This window comes from Pongo abelii, chromosome 5 (assembly GCF_028885655.2).
Source record: "Pongo abelii isolate AG06213 chromosome 5, NHGRI_mPonAbe1-v2.0_pri, whole genome shotgun sequence".
NCBI classification, from domain to species: Eukaryota; Metazoa; Chordata; class Mammalia; order Primates; family Hominidae; genus Pongo; species Pongo abelii.
In genome coordinates this window covers 79,755,154-79,781,966 of record NC_071990.2, presented here as the reverse complement: position 1 = coordinate 79,781,966, position 26,813 = coordinate 79,755,154, and the positions used below count along the sequence as shown (strand labels likewise).

Genomic DNA, 26,813 nt, shown 5'->3' with positions numbered 1-26,813 from the left:
CTTAGCCCCAGATATGCGGATTTCACTTGATATCATCACTTGGATGTCTAATAGACACCTCAAGTTAACATTGAAAGTAGAACACTTAATTCCCACAACCCCACACCTGACACAAACTACACTCATCCGGGCCACCTCAGTTATTCAGTCAAAAATTTATACTGAATTTGATTCTGCTATGATTCCAAAGCTTGAGAATGCAACACCAAAACAAAACTGAAAAGATTGCCATCATGCAGCTTATGTTCTGGAAGCAAAAAGGAAGAGACAACAAACAAATGTAAAAATAAATAAATATCTTGTGTTTATATTTACTTACATTTATCTAGGTTAAATGCTATTGAGAAAAATAAAGCTAGGTAAGAGGAATGGATAGTCATGGTGTGTGTGTGTGTTGTGTGTGTGTGTGTTGTGTATGTGTGTGTGTTTTGTTATCTCTTCTTTCCACCTTCCAAAATTTTGTCATTAGTGTCTCCTTTGTTCTTTTTGTCTTTGTGAGTTTACAGGCTTAAAATACAATCATTAACTGACATTTAGTTGACATTGAAGAGGGTGCTAAGGGAAATGCACATGTTCAATTCTCCATCTTTGCCTGTGAGTTAAAGGGTGTTAAGGGAATGTCCTCAAGATAAGATGATATTCAAGCAGAACCCTGAAAGAAGTGAGGAACTAAGCTGTACAAAAATCTGAAATAAGAGCATTCCAGATGGAGGGAGTTGCAGGTGATAAAGCCCCTAAATTAGAAGTATGCTTTCTCTGTTCAAGGAACAAGAAGCCTAGTGCTACTGAAGTGGAGTTGAGAGGTAGGATGGGAAGGGAAGCCTGTTAGAAAAGGAGGTAAGAGAGGTGGTGTGGGACCAGATCATTTATTGGAAGTCAAGGCAAGGATTTTTATTTTTATTGAGAGTGAAGTAGGAAGCCCTTGGAAAACTTAAAGCAGATATTATTAAAATTATGTTTTAGATAAATCACCTGGGCTGCTATAGAGTATCCTGTAGAGAGACAAAAGCAGAACCAGGGACACCAATTAGGAGAGTATAGTCAAAAGATAATGATGACTTGAACTAGAATTGTGGCAATAGACAAGTTAGATTTTACTGATGGACAAGACAATAGAAGAGCCAAGCATATTCCAAGGTTTTTGATTTGAAAAAAATGTAATTATGGTATTACTGAGATCATGAATACTGCAGGTGGAACGGATTTGTATGGGTGGACTGGGGGAGGAATAGGAGCTAAGTTGGACATCCCAAGCTTGAAATAATTGTTAACTAGATAGTGATGTTGAGTGGTTGTTGGATATGAGTCTAAGATGTGAAGGAGAAGTCAGGTGGCTCTTCTAATTGGAGCTAATCAGTATTTGTACAGTATTTAAATACTGTTATTAAAAGAAAGAGTGGCCAGTGAAATAGAAGAACCAAGAGAAGGTGGTCCCTGGAGGATAAGTGAGAGAAGCATTTCGATGAGAAGGGCATAATGAACTCTGTTAAATGCTGCTGAGAAGATGAGTGAGATGAAGTCTAAGAAATGAGAATTACATTGACAATGTGGAGGTCATTGATGATCTTGAAAAAGGAAACTTCAGTAAAATGAAGGGAGTGAACACCTAACTAGAGTGCTACAGATGGTGACTGATGACTCAGGAAGACAGAAGTTATCTGCTGTAGCAAGGTACACAAGTAGTCAAGAAAGAGGAAATGCAGAGCTCAGATGGAGATAGTGGTCTTAGGTAGTAAACTAGACAATTTATCTATTGCAATTGGAGGGAAGTCAGGAGGCTCAGTTTGTAGTAGATTGGCAAATGTGACCAGAGATGTGGAAGTTCACTTTTGGTTGAAATAGCAAGCAAGATAATTATCAGCTGAAAAAAATGGATAGCAGACAGATGTTGAAAGCCAAAGGAAAGAGGAGATGCAAAATAGTTATTTAAGAGAGTAGGAAGGTGAATTTACTAGGAAATTATAAAACTATAGTGGGAAATTATATTTTAAAATATGGCATGACTAAAAGCCACTTGAAGATTTAGGTCATAAAGAGAGATCAGTCAGCTTGGTCCAGTGATTTTTCTCCATCCATGTTTCATTGCTCAGGTACAGGTGAAAAGTGAATAGAGATTTAGATTTGACCAGGTTTGGGGTTTGGCCAGGCAAGTTTGATGGAGAGGTGCAAGCAATCCATCTTCCACACAGCAGCCAGAGTCAGTTTCTAACATCTTAATCAGATTATATATTGCCTCACTTCAGACCTTCAGGGGCTCCCCACTGGACTTTCATTTTAGCCCAAATGGTGGCTATCAAGGCCCTTGCTCCTCTGGCCACTTCTCCAACCTCCTGTAGCACTACTTTCTCCATGACTGCTCTATTGTGGGCACACTGGCCTCTTTGGTTCCCAAACATTCAAACTCTTTTTGTCTCAGACTGATGAAATCCTTTCTGTCTCTATCTGGGCTGCTCTTCCCTTAGTTCTTTAATTGGCCACTTTTATGCATTCTTCATGTCTCAGATTAAGTTGTAACTTCCTCAGAGAAGACTTCCCTGAGAATTGCACTTAAAGCACCTCTACTCATGTACTCGGCACCACATCACTTCCTTACTTTTAGTGCCCTTAAACAATCTGAACCATATCTTTATATATTTCTTCACCTGCATGCCCCAACCAGGATGAGGGCAAGGAATTCATCTCTTTCATTCTTCTTCTATTTCTAGAGCTATGATTTTCAAATTTATTTATCTCAGAAAGTTTACATTCTTAGAAATCACTCAGGATGCCAAGGAGCTTTTTTATACGTAAGTTATATCTACCATTATTTGCTACTAGAAATTGAAAAACAGAAATTTGGAAAATATTAATGGATTTCTTCATTAAAAAAACAATTATTTTGTTGGATTATGATTGGTATATGTAATAAGCCAATTAAATTGTTAACATAAATAACATTTTATGAAGAGTAATTCTATCTTCTAAAATAGAAAAAAAGTGAAAAGAGTGGTATTATTCTTTCTTTTGCAAATCTCTTTTTTTTTTTTTTTTTTTTTTAAGATGGAGTTTTGCTCTTGTCACCCAGGCTGGAGTGCAGTGGTGCAATCTCAGCTCACTGCAACCTCTGCCTCCTGGGTTCAAGTGATTCTCCTGCCTCAGCCTTCTGAGTAGCTGGAATTACAGGCACCCACCTAATTTTTTTATTTTTTAGTACAGACGGGGTTTTGCCCTGTTGGCCAGACTGGTCTCGATCTCCTGACCTCAGGTGATCTGCCCGCCTCGGCCTCAAAGTGTTGGGATTACAAGCTTGAGCCACTGTACCTAGCCTGTTTTGCAAATCTCTTTAACGTCTGGTTTAATAGAAGATGTTGATTCTCATATCTGTCTCTATATTCAATCTGTTGTGATCTGTTGTTCAGATTGAAATATATGAAGACAATCTGTCCTCCCACCAACATATAATTGGAAAAGGAGGTATATTTTATAGACTTTTTAGGTACTTGTGTATACCATCTTTGGTACTACACTAAAGGTCAACAAGTGGCTATTCCTTAAAGGTAAGCTGCAACATGGAATCTGTATCAATTAACCTTTTCACTGTGCATAAATTTTTTGGTCTACTGTGAGATTTGAATAGATCTTTTACCTCTGCATGACTTTGTAACATCATGCATTGGTCATCTGGAACTTATTGGTTTACTAGTTTATAAAGAGTTTTCAAATGTTGACATATTTTATTATATAATATTTTAAAAGCACGTTTGTTCTGATCTCATCAAAGTGTCTTTAGTATTGGGAAGCTGTCAAGCTTATAGTAGGAAATACAAATTTTCCAAAATCCTAATTTCTATTTGAAAACTTAAATTTTTTATTGGCATCAAATATTGTTAGTCGCTTATTTTGAAATAACAGACTCACTATTTTTCATTTTTTGAAAAAAAAGTGTTTGCAAAATTCTTAAGCCTGTCAGCCGGTTGTTCTTTCAAGTCATAATGATGATCCATGAAGAAAGTGGCTAATTCAGCTTTCAAATAATGTGAAAAGTGTTTTTTTCTCAAAATGGCCATTGTACTTCAGCATGCATACTTTCAATTTTACTGCAAAATATAAAAAGATTCAAATTCAAGGATTGAGATTTAATAAAATTATTATTTTTTAACTGCTCCAGCAAGTATATTCTTAATAAATACAACCGGCATTATTATTATTTTTTGTTTTTGTTTTTACTGTGAGTACATGTCAGTCAAAGACACAGTGACCATTGGTACAGTTTGGTGCTACTTCCTTGATTCATGCTAAGACACCAGCAATTTTACCCACTATTGCTTTTGCACCATCAATGCAAATATCAACACAGTAGAAAAAGAACATCTCAAAATTGTTATGGATATAGTTCTTATCTCATAGACCCCCTGAAAGGATCTCAGGATTTTAGGCATTCACAGATCATATTAGAACATATGGTAGCCTGGCACATAGTAGGAAGTTATTAAAATTTGTAATATAAATGAGAGGTTATATTATTTTACTACTTAAGTCTATTATCATTGATTTGGCAACTACTTGTTCTAAAAGTAACTAAATCTTATAATTTATCATTTTGTTAGAAACACTTTGTAAGATAAAAAATAGGGAATCATTTAATCAAAACTACATAGCAATATCTATCTTTACATGGAGTTGTGTAGACACTGCACAGATTGAGTTAAACATACTTCATGTCTTGAGAAATTTATCAGCATTGCAGATATAAAGGGCATAAACAGAGATAATATTGAACAAGTACGCTAAATTAGTTAATACTGTCAACTTCTAGAAAGAAAACCACATATTAGATATCAATAATGTCCAAATCCTCTAGGGAGAAAATTTAAAACCCTACTAAATAAAATTTAATAAGACCTGAATAAATGGAGAACTGCATTTAGATGAAGTGACTTAACAATGTAAATATGTCAACTATCCTGAAAGTTCTCTATAAATTAACTGCAATCTTGATCCAAACGTCAGTTGTAATAGACAAATAGATGAATTGAATAGACATAAGAAACAGACAAAGGAATGATAATGGTACTATGGAAGAAACTCCTAGAATTAGCAAGACTAAAAACCTAGAAAGATGGAAAATATATGGATAATTAGTATATTATCTCAGTAAATAGAAAATAAATTTAACAATGAGATACTACTTTACATCCACCATATGGGAAAAAAATGCCCATTTTGATAATATTAATCGTTAATGGATAAATGAGAATTTCTTCATATTTGGCTTCTGCCATTTTGAAGAAAAATCTGGCAAAGTCATTGTGCATATATCATATGATTATTTGATCTCACTCTTAAAGAGAAAGGGGGAGATAAAAATTTTATAAAAGAATGTAAGATAATATGTTTTTCACAACATTGTTTATGAAGGCAGGGAATTGGAAGCAACATTGTTGTCCATTATTAGAGGACTATACTAAAATAAGGTTGTGGAGGCATACTACTGAATACCACATGGTAGTTAGAAACAACATAGGTCTTAAAAATGTAATGCTTTGTGAAAAACAGAAGAAAATGAATGGGTTCCATTTATGTAAATTTAAAAGTATACACAAAAAAATAACACTACATGTTTCTAAAGATACATATAAATTTGAGAATGTATATCAAACACATTAGAGCATTGAGAATGTATATCAAACACATTAGAGCAGTTACCTGTTTGGGAGGGAGTAGAATATGATAACAAGAAGAAATCAGTTTAAAATTGCTCTTTTTTTTTTCGTTTTGCTCAGATCAATGATGATAATGTGCCGTGAACCAGAGTCTGCATCTATCTCACTCTCCTCTCTTTTTCTTAAAAAAAAAAAAAAAAAAGGAAAGAAAACTACATACATTGTAAAATAGTAACAGATTTCAGGTAGTCTGCATATTTACACAAGGATAATTAGAAAAATTTGTGACCTACCACTTTTATGATTAATCAGGGAATTAGCCAGACGACTGTAGAGTTTTTGAAGGCTGAAAGAAGATCTAAATAATTTAGGTTTTCTAGTTCCCTGATTGCAAGTATATCTGCTCCTTGGCCATAACAAATTGATGTGTCTATTTTTCTCTAGAATAGTTAGCAGCAAAGGAGATGCCAAATATTCTTCTTATAGCCTGTTTTAATATTTAACTCTCAACCCTATCAGTAAATTCCTTCTTATGCCTGTGTTATATGTCCACAGTTACTTTCAAGTCATTTCTCAGAGAAGAGAGATGGTCTGTATTTTTCTTGTAATAATGCTTCATGTATCAGAAGGCAATTATTATTTCCAGACCAATTAATTCAAACTCCTTTTCTCATGGGTCTTATTTATTCAACACTTTAATCATATTATTAATCTACTCCAAACTCCTCAACTTCACAGCATCCTTATTAAGGTAAGTAGACAAAAACTGGGTGCAACACTAACTCCACAGTGTGTCTAATCAAGAGACAGAAATTATTTCCAACTATTGCTTTCATGAGTCCTCAAAGATAGCAGTGGCTGGGCGATCTCATCAACCATTTTCTTTATGAATTTTAATTATAACAATCCCCTTATACGTATAAGTTTTATTATTACAAAGCACTGTCATATTTTTTCTTCCAACAACTCAATAACAACAGGAAAGATGCCATAATTCTCTGCACAGATGAATAATGTAAAGTGCAAAGAGGTTACCATAACTTGCCTGTGATCACTGAGCTAGTAAGTGCTGGAGGTACTTACTAAGTATGTAGGAAGCATGCAATGTGCTTGAATGGGAGGCAGCATAGAGCAAGAGAAAGAGCATAAATTTGTTGCCAGAGGACTCGGATTCAGACTCTAGCTCTGTCACTGGTAGTCTTGTGGCCAAACAGAGATAATAATAGGGTTGATGTGGACATTGTGGTGTAATCAACTCTCTAAACTTTTATTGTCATATTTTCCTTGTTCTGATGAGTTGAATACATCTGACTTTAAAAGGTTATTTCAAGATGATTTTCCTTTTCTTTTGTGCTCCCACATCACCAGTTTATTTTTCATGAAAGTATGTTCTTTTTTGTTGTTTTTAGTTGCTTGGTTTTTCTTCTTGTTTTACCCGAAGCAACATTTCTTACCTCCTTTTATTTCTTAGATTTTTATTAATAAAATGAAGATTTGCTCTGACACGGTTTTCCTTCCTTAGACTATATAATCAGGCCAGTCTCAAGATATTTATAGAAAATAGACAAAAAACTAAAAAGCATTAAATATTTCTTTTTTTTTTTTTTTTTTTTTTTGAGTACTTCAGGTTTCTCTTTTAATAAACAAAACCATCCAAGGTACAGTTCCAAAGTACAAAATCAACCAGTTCTGAACTGATTGGTGATAACAGCACACAGATCAGTCCTTCCTTAAGGGAACAGTCTCCTCCCTGATGCCCTCTTTGGTCACTATGCAGATCCGGAGTGCGTCCCCAGTGTACACATCTCTCTCAGCTGCAGAAATGAAGACATCTTTCACCAGCCGCATGGCTCTGTCCAAGGACAGCGGAACATGCTCCACATTCTGCATGTTCTTAAAACCAACCTGGTTGTCAAGCAGGGGCTGTAGCATGGCACTTGCTGAGCCTCCAGCCTTGAAGGAGTCTCTCTGGTAAGACCCTACTGGGTCAAAGCTGTATACAGCCCCCTTTCCTTCTTCATCAAGTCCACCGATGATGTTGTAAACATAGTATGGAAAGAAGCGCCTTGAATACAGGATTGTAGACAGCATTGCAGCAATTGCCCCCGTAGTCATGGCCTTATTATTGGAATGCTTATACATCTTTAGTCTTGCTTCAATAATCTTTGTCAGCGTAAGACAGTCTCCATGAAAACCGCTGCATCCAATGACTGTTTTGTCTGTTAATTTGTAACATTTGGGGCTATCCCGCGTATGAATTGAAAACCCTTCACTCAATCGAGTATCAGAAGCAACAATTGCAAAATCTTCTCCAGCAATTGCCAGTACAGTACCTCCGTTGAAAACGTAGGGCGAAAATCGCAGCTGCAAAGGGCCCGCGGCTCTGTGCGGTTCCATCCCCAAGTCTCTGCCAGGAGCCGAATACATGGCTGTAGAGGACAACATCGCACGGCTGCGCCTGCGGATCCGACACCTGCTGTCTCACGGCGAGATAAAAGCATTAAATATTTCTACTCACTTATATTTGTGGTTTTGAAGCTGTAGAAAATGGAGCAAATGACCCCAGAATCAAAGAAGAAATATGTTAAATCAACATAATTTTGTCATATTTAGTGACTTTTTAAACCTTCAGAAGTTAATATTGGAGAGCAAAATTTCAGAATGTGTCAGTGACCCACCATTGAAACACTTTTGTTTATTGAATATAATCATAGTATTTGTACCCCTATTTTCCTACCTGGAGTGCCAGAAAGTCCTCACAGAAGATAAGCAATATATAAACTTTATTTTTTGCTATGGGACATCTGGAAGTGTCTGCCTAACACTCCTCTTCTAGACAATTCTCTGCTTTCATCCACATAATTAACATTCGTCCAGGGCCTCTCTCCATGTTTCCAGTTTCCTGAGATTTAGCTATATCCCTGATCTACTTACGATTTGGTTACTTCCTTGGACTACATGAGCCAATTTAATTTTCCTTTTGCCTGAAAGTGGTGACATTGATATATCTCTCACTACCCACCTAATACCTGCTACAGATGAGGTTTACATGGTTAAGGTGATGTCTTTTGGATGGGCTGCTGAGCTGAGTAGGTCAAGTGGGAAAGCATAAAGCAGGAGTAAGTAGCCTGGCAAAAGTAACATTAAGCTGATGTCAAAGAAAAAAAATCATCCATTGGAAGATGCAACAACTTTACATAATGAATATCACAGAGTACAGGCATCAGCAACATAGCATTAAAAGAACAATCAAGTGAACTGCCTCACGGCTATCTTGCTTTCATAGATACTATGAGATATTATACAGCTATCATAACTGTATTACAGGTATTATAGATTAGAGATACTATAACTATCTTAACCATACAAGTGCCCTTGATTCGACTGCAATTATTTAGTGTTGCTGCAAGTCTACAACCCTTTAACCCTTTCAATGTGCTGCCGCACCTAACATTCAGAAGTGCCACAGGAACATGAAAGATTTGAGGACTCAGACTAACACACAAAATAGAAAAAAAAGTTGTTGAGACAACCCCTATTTTCTCAATTCTAGGTCTTTTCTCTTCACATTGAATGTGTCTGGAGTTGAAATATATTTCATACTGATATTTTCTTTAAAACTTACCAGCCATCAGGGAAAATGAGACAGTAAGTTGTCATTGTCTGTGCATGTGCAAACCTATGTATTGAAGGAAACTGTTCAACTCAGATATTTGCTGTTGGAATTTTAAGTTAAATTGGAATCTTTTTTTGTGAAGTGAAAGCCTTTAACTAAAACACTGAACATCTACCTGTTAAAAGCTTCCAGTTAACTTTTAAGAAAAGTGATTTTTTAAATTTACATAAAACCCTGTGATTTTACCCAAATAAGATGTATAGAGAAAACACTGGTATCCCTCGATATGCCTAGAAACTCTCCTGTCAAATCTAAGGATGCTAAAGAGGTCAAAGTTTGAGCATAGATTATGAAAGGCAGTGGGTTATCATGGTATTATTCATAATTGATAATAGCCTAACATAATTCTGAAAAATTAGACGTCGAACACACAGAAGATTTACTCTCGTACTCTGATTTGCTGCTGAAATTAAAAGGCATGTAATTGTATGGATAAAAGAATCATATTATTGGCAGTTAAGATAAATTATCTTTATTTAATATAGTTGTTTTTCCCTCTGGAAAGCTACTATAAAATGGTTGAAGAATGTCAAATTGCTAACATCTTAAAATTGAGGGGCTTATGTATTTTTTTCTATCCTAACAGGCCACTAGTTGTGATTACAGCATCTATTTTTCAAATACATCTATCTACAAAAAATAATGTTGGATTAAATATACCTGGGTCCAGTTGAATTGCTCAACAAATAAGTTTATTCTCTTCATTCTCAAAAACTTCCAGGACATGATTAGTTCATGCATTGTTAATTGAAGGTTCTGTGAGTTTCTGCTATCATATTTTAAAAGTTTCTTTTAGGAAAAGTTTTTAAAGTTCTTATGAGAGGTTTCCACCAGGTAGTCTTTTGAAATCAATTGGTGATAATTAAAAGAGTCCCTGCCACTATAGGGACTCTTTTAAAACTCTCATAGAGATTGGAAATTGGTTGGGATTGATACAAGAAGAAATCTCCAACTATCAAACATTTCAATGACCCAGTTCCATAAAAATTGCAAAGCTTGGCTAGGCACGGTGGCTCACACCTGTAATCCCAACACTTTGGGAGCCTGGGCCAGGAGTTTGAGAACAGCCTGGCCAACATGGCAAAACCCCGTCTCTACCAAAAATACAGCAATTAGCCGAGAGGGCGCCCATATTCCCAGCTACATGGGAGGCTGAGGTGGGAGGATCACTTGAACCCAGGGGGCAGAGTTTGCAGTGAGCTGAGATTGCGCCACTGCTCTCCAGCCTGGGAGACAGGGTGAGACTCTGTCTCACAATGAAAAAAAAAAAGAAAAAAAAAAAGTAAACTTTAAGCTTTGAGGCTACTGATAACTGAGATGGCAAGATCATTAGTACTCAAATAGTAAATTTAGCCAGTCACGTACTGGTCCTTACATAACCTTGAGTTTCTTCCAGTATCAATTGACCTGACTGAGAATATTTAGGTGATCTCTAGTTCAGAGTTGCAACAGTATTGGAACTTTTTATTTCAGAATCTCTCATTTAATAGAATTCCATAGTCTATATAGAATATGTGTGTATGACAAAAACACATAGCTTTCTTGCATCTTTCATATTTTTGCTTTACAAATAATTGTGCCTAGATATGTTAGTGTCAGTATGACCTTTTGTAAAGCAAAGTTTCATTATGTAAAGATATTTAATTTTTAAAGAGTAATTAAATACCTTTGCTTATCAGGACCCTAGTAAAAAAAAGCAGCATGGAGTATTGTAGCTTGATACTGACAGATCAGATTCAGAGCCTTTGATCTGCTTAAGTTTCCACAGGGATGGATCTTAAAATAGTTGGTATATCATGCTAATATACTGCAACTTGTTGTTTTTGCCCCGTGTGCCACCAACTGCCCACCATTAGTCAAGAGAAGCCACATGCAAGCATAACCAGACTGTATCATCTTTGTCATTATTATCATGGTCCATAAATTAAGAGAACAAACTAAAATTCCTACAAACATATACTACTTTTGAGATTACAATTGCTGGTATTAAATTTAGCTCCTTTTAGAATTCTGACGTTTTGTATTAATATTGCGTAGACAAATGATAATTTCCTTTCTGGGTGAAAAATACTTCAATCAACACAATGGGTATAATGAACAAACTTACTTAAATAATTATTTAAGTTAACAAGTTTATAAAAAATCTATATAAAGGGATGATTTTTTTCAGAAAAAAAGATGATTAAAAAAAATCTCAGAATCTGGAGCTCTATTTAATGAATGGGGCAATTGGCAAGTCAGGTATCAATATATCCCCAAATAGTAACAGTGTAATAAAATGCTTCAATGATAAAAGAAAATACTTCCTTATTGAAATATTTGTATTTTGGTATATTACTGACTCTTTATGGGGAAACTCTTTTTTGATATAGATTGCTTAGTTATCGGATTAAAGAAATCAAAATGGTAAACTGCCAAAGGGAGAAGTAAGTGTAATTTGAATCTGAGACATGGCGTGAAAAATAAAAACCATGAATGGATGATGGAACATTTCTTTCTGGATGACCTTATGGTTACCTTTCTTTTCATCAAAGAAACATTCCCAGGTATCAAAAATGAAACCAAAGGAAGATTTAGATCAAAATACGGTGCTTACCAGAAGTAAACCCATGCATGTAAGGTCAAGCAATCTTCAACAAAGGCACCAAGGATATGCAGTGGGAGAAAAAATAGCCTCTTCCAAAAAATGGTGTTGGATGCAGTTTTGTTACAGGTGTAGTGAACTAAATTTGTTTTGTTTTGTTTTTTGAGACAGAGTCTTGCTCGGTCGCCCGGGCTGGAGTGCAGTGGCGTGATCTCGGCTCACTGCAAGCTCCGCCTCCTGGGTTCACGCCATTCTCCTGCCTCAGCCTCCCGAGTAGCTGGGACTACAGGCGCCCGTCGCCATGCCCGGCTAATTTTTTTTTTTGTATTTTTAGTAGAGACGGGGTTTCACCGTGTTAGCCAGGAAGGTCTCGATCTCCTGACTTCGTGATCCGCCCACCTCGGCCTCCCAAGGTGCTGGGATTACGGGCGTAAGCCACCACGCCCGGCCGTGAACTAAAATTTTTTTTAAATGATGTTGGGAAAACTCGATAGCTACATGCAAAAAAAAAATATGAAATGGGATTTTTATCTTATGTCATATACAAAAATAAACCAAAAATGAATCAAAGATTTAAATATAAGACCTAAAACCATGAAAGTCTTAGAAGAAGACATAGGGGAAAAGGCTGCATGGCAGTGACCTTGGTAATTTTTTGGATATGCCATCAAAGGCACAGGCAGCCAAAGCAAAAATAAACAAGTGAGACTACATCAAACTAGAAAGTCTCTGCACAACAAAGGAAACAATTAACAAAACGAAAAGGTAGCCTACAGAATCAGAAAAAATATTTGCAAACTATATCCACTAAGGAGTTAATATCCAAAATCTATAAGGAACTCATACAACTCAATTGCAAATAACCCAATTAATGGGCAAAGGGCCTGAATAGAAAATTTTCCAAAGAAGACGTACAAATGGCCAACAGATATATGAAAAGATGCTCAATATCATCAATTGTGATGGTTAATATTGAGAGTCAACTTGATTGGATTGAAGGATGTAAAATATTGTGCCTGAGTCTGTCTGTGAGGGTGTTGTCAAAGGAGATTAACATTTGAGTCAGTGAACTGAGAGAGGCAGACCCATCAACAATCTGGGTGGGCACCAACTAATCAGCTGCCAGGGCAGCTAGTATAAAAGCAGGCAGAGGAGTGTGGAAGGACTAGACTGGCTTAGTCTTCCGGCTTACATCTTTTTGCCATGCTGGATGCCTCCTGCCCTTGAACATGGGACTCCAAGTTCTTCAGCTTTTGGACTCCTGGACCTTCGACCACAAACTGAAGGCTGCACTGTTGGCTTCCCTGCTTTTGAGGTTTTGGGATTCAGACTGGCTTCCTTGCTCCTCAGCTTGCAAACAGCAGATTGTGGAACTTTTATGATCATATAGGTCAATACACCTTAATAAACTCTCCTTTATATATGCATCTATCCTGTTAGTTATGTCCCTCTAGAGAACCCTGACTAATACATTAATCATCAGGGGTATATAAATCAAAACCAAAATGAGATATCATCTTACTCCTGATAGGAAGATTATTATCAAAAAGTCAAAAGATAATAAGTGTTGGTGAGGAAGTGGAGAAAAGAAACCCATTCTCTTTATATTGTTGGTGGGAATGTAAATTGGTACAGACATTGTAGAAAAGAGTATGAGGTCTCCTCAAAAAATTAAAATAGTACTACCATATGATCCAGCAATCCCACGTCTAGGTATATATCCAAAAGGAATGAAATTAGTGTGTCAAAGAGATATCTGCACTCCCATATTTACTTCAGCATTATTCTCTATAGACAAGATGTGGAAACAGCCTAAGTGCCTGTCAACAGATGAATAGAAAAGAAAATGTGGTGTGTATGTATGTGTGTATGTATATGTATATACATGTATGTAAGTATATACACATACATACACACCACATACGCAATGGAATATTATTCAGCCAAGAAAAAGAAGGGAATCCTGCCATATGTAACAACATAGATGAACCCAGTTGACATCACTCTAAATGAAATATGCCACCCACAGAAAGACAAAAAACACATGATCTGACTTATATGTGGAATCTAAAAAAGGTGAAATCATAGAAAAAGATAGTAGATGGGTGGTTACCAGACGCCAAAGGTGAGGAAAATGGGGAGATGTTTGTCAAGGGAAAAAACTTGCCGGTATAAGAAAAATAAGTCCTGGAGGCCTAATGTACAGCATGATGACTATAGTTAATAATAATATATTATTTATTTGAAATTTGCCAAGAGAATAGATCTTAAGTATTCTCACCGCAGGAAAAAAGGTAACTATGTGAGGTGATGGATATGTTAATTAGCCTGATTGTGGTAATCATTTCACAACATTTCACAATGCATACATATAGTAAAAAGTACATTGCATACCTTGAATATACACAAATTTTGTTTGTCAATTTTACCTCAATAAAGCTGAAAAAAAAAGACAGTGCTTAAAAAGAACAAGTCAAAAATAATGAAGTGGACTTCATCATGAACAAAAGCTGTTTTAGAGCTTCTGGTTTATTAGAAATAACATAGAAATAATAACATTTTCCTGACATGAATAATGATAGAATGAGTTATTATAGAATGATCAAAGTGATTAGTCTCTAGTCTGAGATCTGGTGCTGTTTGGCTGGAAAGAAAAAAAAAATAGAAAAAAAACCAGTTTATTGTGAGAAAGAGTAATGTGATTTTTAAAAAATCATTCAAGTCTTGATATATAGTGCATTTAATCTTACCAAATTGGCTTCATGATTTAGCATAGACATATGGTAAACTAACATCTAGTTGCTTTCCCTTGAAAGGTAGACCATGTAAATGAGACACTTAGTCTCTTTTTTTATGTCAGTGTCCTAGAAATGTTTTATAACCTTAAACAAAAGTTTTATCTGAATATATTCTTATTTTTATTTTTTAACGTAAGTAAAGAAATACAAACCAAATACAATATAGTTACAATTTTTAAGCCACTGAAAGAGCTGATTATCCTGTTGTTAAACCATTACCTATAATGTGGGATACAGCAAGAGATCATTGGGCCAAAAATGTCCACTCTGAGCCCTGAGTGATCTGGATTCCTAATTCACCCTCAGAGGATAATTTTATGGGGGGTGTTGTTTCATAGCACTTTGACAATGGGTCTCATTTTTCTGTTTCTCTACTCTGCAAAGAGACTACATGGAAGACTCTTAGCATAGTAATTTAAAACCCCTCTTTGAGTGCCAAATAAGTTATGGAGTCCATGTACAGAGAAAAAGAACACATACACAAACATTTGCAAACAATTTCAAGATGTTCACACTGTCCAAAGCACCTGTGTACCTGGTCCCAGGTTAAGAAACTATTTTGCAATGTCAAATATGCTGTGAACTTGCTGTGAGCACAGCATTTTCCCTGTCACTGAAGTCTATACAACTTCCATAATATGATATTCTCACTGCCAGTAGGTATAATGCCTGCTGGAGGATAGAACAGGAGAGGAGAAGAGCTTTGTCAGTCTGTAGTCAACCCCAGAAGGGAACATACTAGCACACAAAAGGGATGAGCAAGTCCTATGTATTAAACATTCTGTCATCACTGACAGCCCCCTAAAAAGTCAAACCTACAATTTATCTAATGTTCAAATTTTAGTACTTGATTTTACAATACTTTTGTTGGAAAAATATATGCTTTACATAAGTCATTGTAGAAGAATTTATATTTTTCCTCTATTAAATGTTTAAAAACATGTCTTCATGACATTCCAACTCACCCTGGTGGCAAAAAAAAAAAAAAAAAAACCCCAAAAAACAAAACAGAAAACAAAAGAGAATATGGCTTGTTTCCAAGCTTTTCTGCAAAGAATAGTGCAGTGGTGAAGAATTAGGCACAGCAGTTAAATCTTTTGCTTCGATTTTTTTTAAACAATTATGGAATGCATTCATCATACAAAGTCTTACTGTCAAATTGATCCCAATAGCTTACACTGAAGACCTTTAATGAAGCTGATGGGTGAAAATTATATAAGGCAAGCATCAGGCTAAATACAACAGTGGAAAGCTTCCTTCTTACCCCTCCTGAGAGAAAAATAAAATTTTAAAAAAGTATCAAAGTTTTAAAGTATCACTAAAAAAGTAAGGAGAAAGTAAGAGAGACAAGTTGGCCAAACTTGGGTGAGATAAATGTTTTTAAAATTTAAGAATGGATTTCTGCTTCCAGCCAAAATGAAGTAAGGATTGAATCTACTCTCCTTCCTGAAACAAAAACTGAATAAAATGTATAAAGCATTGGTTTTCAAGAAATTGGACTTAGGCAATGAATGACAGTGATCCTAACACAATGGAAACAAATGAGATGAGCACCCGATTGTCTCAGCTTATTGCCTAGAAATAGTTTCCAGACTGGTACAGAACTGGAGGACTCCAGGGGGAGACCTGCAGTCTCCCTTAGTTCAGGATGCATAGCAAGCAGTCCAGGGAGGTCGAGGTTGCTGGAGGTTGCCAGGCATGGAACTACATAAAAGGAGATTTCCTACATGCACTTAGTTTACTCAAGAATAAAGAGATCATTTTAATAGTCATATACTAATTAAAGAAATTAAATTTTTAGCTAAAAATATTCCTATAGAAAAAATACCAAGTTCAGATGGCTTCATAGGTAAATCCTAACTAGACATATAAGGAAGATAATAATCTTACAAAAATTGCCAAAAAATTAAAAAGGAAAAAATACTGCCCAACTCATTCTATGAGGCCAGCTTTACTCAAATATGAAAATCAAAATCAATCCAAGACTTTACAGGAAGCAAACTACAGACTAACATTTTTCATAAACATAGATTTTTTTATAAACTTTTTTTTTTATAAAATGTAACAAAACATTAACAATCTGAATTAAAAAGTGGATTCCAACTGGGGTTTTCTCAGAAATGCAAGGTTGGTTTAACATTCAAAAATCTACCAGTGTAATTCACTATATTAATTCACCAGTTTTCTCAGAAATTCAAGATTGGTTTAACATTCAAAAATCTACCAGTGTAATTCACCATATTAACAGACCAAAAAGGAAAGCCATATGATCAACTTAGCAGGTGCAGAAAAAGTATTAAACAAAATCCACAGCCATTCCTGATTAAAAAAAAACAAAAAAACAAAACTCTCAGCAAACTAGGAAGAGAAGGGAATGCCCTCACTCTGATAAACAGCATCTATGAAAGCTCACATTTAATATCAGATTTAATGGTGAAAGATTGTTTTTCTTCTAACATCAACAAAAAGGCAGTATGTCTGCTCTCACCATTTTTACTCTACATTTTATTGGAGATTAGAGTAAGGAAAAAAAATAAAAGGCATGTAGATAAGAAAAAAAAAAAGAAGTAAAACTGCTGTTATTAACAACCAGATTCTCCTATATGGAACATTTTGTGAAATTACATAAAAGCTATTGGAACTAGTATAGTATTTTTTTTGCAAGTTTGATATTTATATATGCAACATCGGTATACAAAATTCAGTTGTTTTTCTGTATACTAGCAATGAACAATTGGAAATTATCATAAACTTTTTTTTTCCACAAAGAATCAAAGGCAATTCAGTGATCTGGGAATGGATATAATCATTGATATTATTCACCATAAGCCTTTCTGCAGATAAGAAAACTCCATACTAAGTAACAAAACAGATTCAGATTTCCCATAGCTCATTAAAATTGCCCCATGAGTTGCAGGACTAGTATTTCTGATTCCTGGTAACTAATGAGATTGATAGCAATCTCATAAAAATCACAAAACTACTTCTTTCCATTACATTTATTCATTTAGAGACAGAGTCTTTGTCACCCAGGCCAGAGTGCAGTGGTCCAATCTCGGCTCACTGCAACTTCCGCTTCCTGGGTTTTAGTGATCCTCCCACCTCAGCCTCTGGAGTAACTGGGACTACAGGTACACGCCCCCATATGCGGCCAATTTCTGTGTGTTTTTGGAGGCGGGTTTTCACCACGTTGCCCAGGCTGGTCTCAAATTCTTGAGCTCAAGCCATCCCTCTGCCTTAGCCTCTCAAAGTGCTGGGATTGCAGGCCTGAGCCACTGCACCGGCCTACCATTGCTTTTAATTCTACATAGATAATCTAAGACTATTTGAAATTAATTACCATGAGTGACACCGGAAGTTCAGAATAGTTTGTCCTATATCTATAAATCCTAATTTTAAGGAAATTGATTGATTCAGTTGGAATAATCAGTGATTTGTATAGTCAGAGTTGTGTACAATAACAATATATATTTTTATCCTGATAAAAATACTAAGCTTTTAATGTAAAAATGGACTAAAAATATTTAAACTAGTGGCTGAATTAAATATTAGCCCTTTAAGTGTTTAGTTTGTTCTTAGTTAATATAAATCAAAACAACTGGTAAGAAACAGCCGAACTGTCAGTTACGACCAAGAGCATTTTTCTGAGAAGAGGAGTAAGATTTTCACTGGATTCTTAGAAGTGTTGTTACTCAAATGAGTTTTGAAAATCACTGAGTTAGAGATGTCTGTCACGGTATTTCAAAAATATTTTTCATAGAAGGGTGTCTTACTCCAAACAATGCAGATATATTTAAATATTTATTTAACAACAACAATGTACTAGTTACTATTATTGGGTTTTTGTTTTTGTTTTTGTTTTTGTTTTTTGAGACAGAGTGTTGCTAAGGGTGGAGTGCAGTGGCATGATCTCGGCTCACTGCAACCTCTGCATCCCAGGTTCAAGCGATTGTCCTGCCTCAGCCTCCTGAGAAGCTGGGACCACAGGTGTGCACCACCACACCTTGCTAATTTTTATATTTTTAGGAGAGATGGGGTTTCACCATGTTGGCCAAGCTGGTCTCAAACTCCTGGCCTCAAGTGATCTGCCCACCTGGGCCTCCAAAAGTGCTGGGATTACAGGCGTTAGCCACAGTGCCTGGCCTATTACTGTGTTATATAACAAACCACACCAAACTTAGAGAATAAATAATAATCATTTTATGTTGCTTATAAATTTCATATGTCCAGGGCACATCAGAGAAGTTTTGCTGCTTTGCAATATCCATGAACACTCAAATTACTGGTAATGATTCAGAAGGTGGGAACTGATATTATCTGGAGGTTCCTTCTCTTACATGTTTGGTGCTTGTGCTGGGAAGACATGAAGACTGGGCTCAGCTGGGACTGAGCCCAGGTATTCATTGGAATATCTACATGTGGCCACTCCATTTGGACTCTCTCAGCAGGGCAGGTGTGTTCTGAGAGGGGAACATCCATAGAGTGAGCTTTTCAAAGAACCACATGGAACCTGCATGGCATTTTATGACTCAGCCTCAAAAGTTATATATCATCACTTCTGTTATTTTCTGTTGCTTGGAGCAGTCACAGACTACCTAGATTCAAAGGGAGAGGACATAGATTTCACCTCCTGTAACTGGTACATTGCTTTTGATGAGGGAGTGGCAAGGTCACATTGCAGAAGAACATGTGGGATGGAAGGTATTTTGGCAGCTCTCTTTAGAAAATACAACCTGTCACTGAGAACAGCAAACAAACTCTTCTTTTCAAGTCAAGTATAATAAATAGTATATAAATAAACACATAATAAGTACATAATTAAATAGTAAATAAATAAAGGCTAAATTAATGGAAACGGTGTCTGGCTTCTGCTAATCTATAAGCAGGAAATGAGGCATTCATGTTATAAAGCTGATTTTCCCAGACAGGAGACTTCTAACTGTCCCATAGCTTCCTCTTGGGAGATACTTCATTCATCCTGACTTACCATTAGCTGTAGACATAAAATGTTATTCCAATTGCTAAACAGATAATATTAATAATAATCACCACTTCTGCTGAGGGCAGAGTAAGAAGTGATTATTTTGCGTAAGTCCTGTGTATTACTTATAAGGTTAATTTTATTCTGTTAAAAATATAGTTGCATCTAATTTTTTATTCCCACTGACCTAAAATGAATTCAGTTTATTTTATTTTCCTAGCATATCTGCTGTTTAATAATGGCTTGTTATTATTCTCAATTTATATGAAGATCTTTTAAACCTTCCTACATTTAAAAAAACACTTATTATATATTTAACTATGAGTCAAATACTTTGCTGATGCCAGAGACATGATTCTTGCCTTCTTTCCTTGTGGAGGACAGGTATCAAGCAGATAGTTACAATGTCAAGAGGGCTATAAGGAACTGCAGAATGGATGCAATAGGGTCATGTAATGGGAGATGCAGTATAGTCTTTGGGTTAAAATGTGGGGATGGGGATAGAATAATATCTTTTGAGGGAGTAATCAGCTTGTATAAGAAAGATCATGGCACCTTTAAGGAGAGAATTATATTGAACACCTTTTTAAATTTTCATTAGATGGTCTTTTTCTTATTAATTTATGAGAGTTAAAAATATATTCTGGATATGAATCCTTTATCGGATATATATGTTTCAAACACATTTTCCCAGTGGCTTGCTTTTTTTTTTTAACCTTCTTCTTTTTTTTTTTTTTGAGATGGAGTCTCGCACTGTCACCCCGGCTGGAGTGCAGTGGCATGATCTCAGCTCACTGTAACCTCCGCCTCCCGGCTTCAAGTAATTCTCTTGCCTTAGCCTCCCAAGTAGCTGGGATTACAGGCACCCACCACCATGCCCAGCTAATTTTTTTGTATTTTTAGTAGAGATGGGGTTTCACTATGTTGGCCAGGCTGGTCTCAAACTCCTGACTTCGTGATCCACTTGCCTCAGCCTCCCAAAGTGCTGAGATTACAGGTGTGAGCCACCACGCCTGGCCTATTTTTTTTTTAACCTTCTTAATGATGTCTTTTGATGACCACAAGTTCTTAAGTTTGACATTGTTTAACTATCTTTTTAGGATTAGTGCTGTCTGTGTCCTGTTTTCTTATATATCCCATGTTCATGAAGATATCTCTTATATTCTTTTTAAGAAAGTTTTTGGTTTTAGCTCTCACAATTAGGTCTAATAACTTATTTATTTCTTTATTTATTTACTTAGAGGAGGATCTCACTTATGCTGCTCGGGCTTGACTTGAACTCCTGGCCTTAAGTGATCCTCCTGCCTTAGCCTCCTGAGTAGCTGTGACTACAGCGTGCACCACCACATCTAGCTTTAATAACCCATTTAAAATTAATTTTTTGATATAGAGGAGCAGTTGCCCCAGCACCATTTATTGTGGAGAACTCCATTGCATTGAATAGTTGGCACCATTATTGAAAATCAAATAACCGAGTATGTGTAGGTTTACTTTCTGAACTCTGTGTTCCACACTGTCTTCATGAGGTAGCTTTATGTTCAGTCTTCAAATTTGGTAGTGTAAGTCTTCCAACTTTCATCTTATTCTTCATTGTCTTCTTGACTACTCTAGGTCTTTGTACTTTTGCACAAATTTAGAATTGGTTCATCAATTTCTCACTAGAGAAATGCAAATTGGATCCACAATGAAACCCACTACCCATCCACCAGAATTGCTAAAATTAAAGACATAAAATATTAAATGTTGACAAGAATGTAGAACAATTGGAACTCTTGTAAAATGCTGGCAGCAGGGTAAAATTGTAAAATCACTTTGAAAATATTTCGGATTATCTACTAAAACTGAAAAATTCCTAGTCCCTAATTCATAAATTCCATTGCTATGCATAGACCCGAGAGGAAAGAGTACATATATCCACAAAGATACTCACACAAAATACCATTTATATAATTATGGCTAATCATAACAGCCATCTTATTCATAGTAGCCAACTGGAAACAAACCAAATGCCTTTCTGTAGACAAATACATAAATTATGGTTTATTCATATAATGAAATACTGCACAGCAATAAAAAACTATGGATACATGCAATAACATAGGTGAATCTCAGAATGGTATGTTTGGGAAAAGAAGTCAGGCACAAAAGGATACCATACTGTGTTATTGGTTTACATAAAAATCAAGAACAGGCAAAACGAATCTATAATGATGAAATTCAGAATAATACTTACCTTGGGAAGAGTACTGATAAAACTGTATAGATGATGTAAATTTGCTGTATTTTGATCTGGGTGGTGATTGATTACATGGAAGTATACATTGATAAAGACTCAGCAAATCATACCCTTAAAAGTTTTGTATTTTACTTTATGTCTATTATACCTTAATTTAAAATAGAGAAAATTCTAGTATAACTAGAGCAGATAAATCAAAGTGGAAGAGTGGTTTGAAAAGAAGCTTGAAAACTATATCAGATCATGTAAAGCCCTAAGAATACCCCACTGATATGGTATGGCTCTGTGTCCACACCCAAATCTCATCTTGAATTGTAATCTGAATTATAATCCCCATGTATTTGGAGACAGAGCTTGTGGGAGGTGATTAGATCACGAGGCTCGTTCTTCCATTCTGTTCTTGTGATAGTGAGTGAGCTCTCATGAGATCTGATGGTTTCATGAGGGGCTCTTCCCCCACTTCCCCAGGCACTTCGCTCTCCTGCCACCATGTGAAGAAAAATGTGTTTGCATCTTCTTCCACCATGATTATAAGTTTCCTGAGGCCTCCCCAGCCATGCTGAACTGTGAGTCAATTAAACCTCCTTCCTTTATAAATTACCCAGTCTTGGGTATGTCCTTATAGCAGCGTGAGAATGGACTAATACACCCACCTTCTGGTGTGATGATTATGATGAAAAATGAAGCTGACTGTTGAAAGAATTGTTAGCCACTATGACCATTTTTGGTGTTAATTATGGTAGCATAACTAACCAGCTTTTAACTGGTAGTGTAAGCTATATTCCTTTTGCTTACAGGTGGCAGAAACCAAATGTGAGCTATCTTAAGCAAATGGGAAAACTTATTATATGCATACCGGGTTATCTCACCCAATTCAAGGATGGGAACTTGGTATCAAGTAGAACAAACGACTTAGACAACATCTTGTCTGGCACTTTTCATTTGGACAAAAATTTAGTAAGTAGTAAATATGATCAAACAACTGGTTAATTTATACAAAATACCTGGTTTGATTATCCAGATGGACCATTCTTTTCTTGGGTAAAATCAAAGATTTTTGTCTTGTCAGTAATTATAACAATAATTATATAAAACGGACACTTTATAATAATTTATCAATTTTATAACAACACCGGAAGGTAAATGTTATCACTTCCATTTTACAGATGTGGAAAATACAACTTAAAGAGTTAAATGACTTCATTACAGGCAAATAGCTGAGAAGTAGCAGTGTTAAGGTTCAAATTCTTTCTGCATCCCAAATCCATGTTAATTTTATCATACCACATTTTCATGAAACACTAACATGAATAAATTCCAGTTTGGAAATTCTGGAAAAATTAGTAATTCTCTGTATATTTTGTGCATCTATATCTTCCCCCAATTTTGAAGACTTTGAATTGTTAAGTGAAATAACTATACACTCAACGTCACTGAGGATGTCAGTAACTTATGAGGTTAGACAGTATTAATATACAAATATTTTTCTCTCAAAGATTTTCATATCTCTTCAAATGCACTCTGAAAGAGCATTTAGAATCAATGTTGCAAATGTCTAACTGACTGGGATTTGCTTTTGTGATGAGAGAAAGAGAGAGACATTAGAAAATGCCATTTTTAGTCAAGCTAGTACAACAAAGTCAGTTTTCTATTCCTGAGAGTAATGTCAAGAGATATCTGTGGAAAGGCATACTAGGCCCCATAATGTCACCTGCAAAAAGTTGAAGAGGTATTCTGAAACATTCATTAATTTCTTAACAGATTTAAGTGTTATAGATTAAGTCCTTTTATTTTAAACCTTTTGAACCAATGATATTACTTTCTTTGTTCTTGGAAATAACAAATACTCTGGGATACAGTTAGACTTTAACAGTTCTAAATCTCTTCTCTTCCAGTCTTTAAGAAGTGTTTACAGGATACAACATTAACTATGTAGTATTTATTCTTGCCAAAAATCTTCAAATTTAATATAATCATGAAGAAACAATTAGCAAAATTCAAACTGAGAAATGTTCTGCAAAAGACTTTTCCTGGACTCTCAAAAACAAAGGATGCCATCAAAGATGGAAAATTCTGGACAACTGTTCCAGACGAAGTGAAAATAGAGCATTATATCAAGTAAATGCAACTTGAGATACCTGACTGGACCCTGGGTCAAAAAAAGAATAAAGGAGGGAAGGAGGGAATGAAGGAGGGAATGAAGAGGGGAATGAAGGAGGGAAGGAGGGAAGGATGAAGGAGGAATGAAGGAAGGAAGGAGGGAAGGAGGAATGAAGGAGGAAGGAAGGAAGAAATGAAAGAAGGAAGGAATAAGGGAAGGAGGCAGGGAAGGATAGAAGGAAGAAGGAAGGAAGAAGGGAGGGAGGGATGGAAGGAAGGAAGGAAAGGAGGAAAGGAAGGAAAGAATGGAAGGGAGGAGGGAAGGAGAGGGGGGCAAGAAGGGAGGAAGGAAAGAAGAAAGAAAGGAAGGAGGAAGAAAGGAAGGAGGAAGAAAGGAAGGAGAAAGGAGGATGAAAGGAAGGAGAAAGGAGGAGAAAGGAGGAGAAAGGAAGAAGAAAGGAGAAAAGAAGAGAAAGGAATAAGAAAGGAAGGAAGGAGGAAGAAAGAAAGGAAGCAGGAAGAAAAGGAGGAAGGAGAAAGAAAGGAAGGAAGAAGGAAGAAAGAAGGAGAGAGCGAGGAGGAAGGGAGGAAGTAAGGAAGAAACAAAGAGACAAGAAGGAAAAAGAGAGGGAGGGAGGAAGGGAAGAAAGAAAGAAGGAGGAAGGAAGGGAGGGAAGAAGGAAGGAAGAAAAAAAGGAAAGAAGCAAGGAGGGAGAAAGGGAGGGAGAGAAGGAGAAAAGAAGGAAGGAAAGATGGAGGGAAAGAGGGAGGAAGGAGGAAAAAAGGAAGGAAAGAAGGAGTGAGGAAAAAAGGAGGAAAGAAGGAGGGAGAGAAAAAGGAAAGAAAGAAGGAGGGAGGGAGAGAAGAGGAAGGAAGAAAGGAAAAAAGGGCAATAAAGGACCTTATTGGGACAGTGGAGAAACTTGGATGTGGATTATATGTTAGGTAATAGTATTAATGTGAAATATCCTAAGTGTGAAAATATATGGTGATCCTGTAGAAAATACCCTTCCTTCCAGGAGATACATTATTCAGAGGTTAATACACTATTCAGAGGTTAATAAGAACAGAAACAAGGTACTTGCTGGTTCTAGAATTCTAGATTTTGATGAATAACTTTGTGTATGCCCTATCCATTTTCATCCTGAATTTACTACATCCCTTCTCAGTTTTCAAAGACATTAACATATTTAGTCTATTTTCCAGCGGTCAACTTTCCGTATCTTTACAACATTTTAATTATCTTTCTCTAGATAGTTTCAAGCCTTATGTATTCTTTGAGGTGTGGTGACTAGAACTTCAAAATACATCTAATGCTGATGTACAGTCCTTGGGATAATATTTTATGTTTCCAGTACTCTTCTTTTTGGCACTTTGTATTGGGTTTTGGCATAGAAACTTTTTAGGACAATGTTTTGCAGGGACTAATCTAAATGACTCAAAAATGTCTTGTCTAGCAACTCATCTTGGATCCTGCCAGTTGACATCATTGGCTTGGCTCTTTTCTCCTGAGAAAAACATATTATCAACTGAAAATCAATACATGTTAACGTATATTTGTATGCTGCATCATGTTCTAAAACATGAAAAATTGACTGGTTCCAGTGTAGACTCTGGGGACATTAGCTGTTTATTCTTCAGAAACTGGCTAAATTCTTCCCTTGTTACTCTTTATTTTCTCTTTACTAAATTTTGCTCACTTGCAGTCAAATAAAACATTGATAATATGCGTATATGTGCCTTATATCTTATGCAGATACATACTAATACATCTAAGCACATTTTTGGTAGAAGAGGAAGAACAAATAAAATATTGTTCCAAATAAGAGTTCAGGTTGGAATGCAGTAATAAGACCATGGGCTTTGGACCAAGACCAATGTCTTCTGAATCCTGGTTCTGTCCTTACTGGCTTCTGACTGTGGTTGAGCCATGGAACCTCCCTGGGCATCTGTGTGCCTTCCAGGTTAGTTGTAAAGAGAATACCTTATGCTTAGAGTAAGCCTTTAATCAATATTAGGCATCCCTTTCTTTGTCCACATGAGAAAGTATAAAAATAGTATTATCCAACATTTATTAAGCACTTATTATGTACCTAGTTCTGTGCATGGAAAAGGGTTTATGCATATTAATAGCACAGGACTCAGGAGATTGACTGGCTAAGAGTGAAGGCTCTGGAGCAACCTTCCTAGGTTTTATTCCTGACTTTATTAATCACTAATTCATGACTTAGGACAAGCTGTTTTATCATTCTTTGCCTCAGTCTCTTTGATCTTTAAAGTGGGGGAGGTAACATTGCCTTCCTTATACAGGCCTTATGAAGATTAAATTAGGTAATATTTATTAAGCAGTTAACAGTGTCTGGCATATCCCGTAGTACTATGTATCCTACTAAATATTTGATATGTGTTAGCTTTTATTATAGACAACGTTATTATCTAATTCAATCCTCACAGAAGCCGTATGAGTTAAGTAAAATTCTTATTCTTATATTATTTGTGGAAAAATGCTAAGCAAGGTGAAATAATTTCCCCAAGGCCACTCAGTAAGAGAGAGAATTAGGACTTGATTCTTCTCTGTCTATATTGTTAACTACTAAAATTTCTCCCTATTTCTCGCCAACTCAATTTCTTATGGGGATTGTCTAAGTAGTCTCTGATATAGGAACTTTCATAAAGCTTTTTGAAAGTTTAAATATAAACTTTATCTCCAAATCTCCTTAGTTATGCTTATTTATCCCCTGAAACAACTCTAGTGAAACCTACAAACATCATTTCTCATGCAGAAATCATGTTGAC

The 26,813-nt window shown here is 35.9% G+C and overlaps 1 protein-coding gene across 1 annotated transcript; it reads right to left on the bottom strand.

Annotated features, from left to right (window-relative positions):
- Window positions 1–7,231: 7,231 nt before the first annotated feature.
- On the bottom strand, window positions 7,232–8,135 carry LOC100436515 (proteasome subunit beta type-1). The gene has a single exon (XM_002817081.6). The coding sequence runs from the start codon at window positions 8,085–8,087 to the stop codon at window positions 7,362–7,364; it is 726 nt and encodes a 241-aa protein (XP_002817127.3). The 5' UTR covers window positions 8,088–8,135; the 3' UTR covers window positions 7,232–7,361.
- Between the last annotated feature and the right edge of the window lie 18,678 nt (window positions 8,136–26,813).

Bases quoted from the DNA above. Each gene is read 5' to 3' on its own strand.
- LOC100436515 (XM_002817081.6), bottom strand. From the start codon at position 8,087: ATGTTGTCCTCTACAGCCATGTATTCGGCTCCTGGCAGAGACTTGGGG.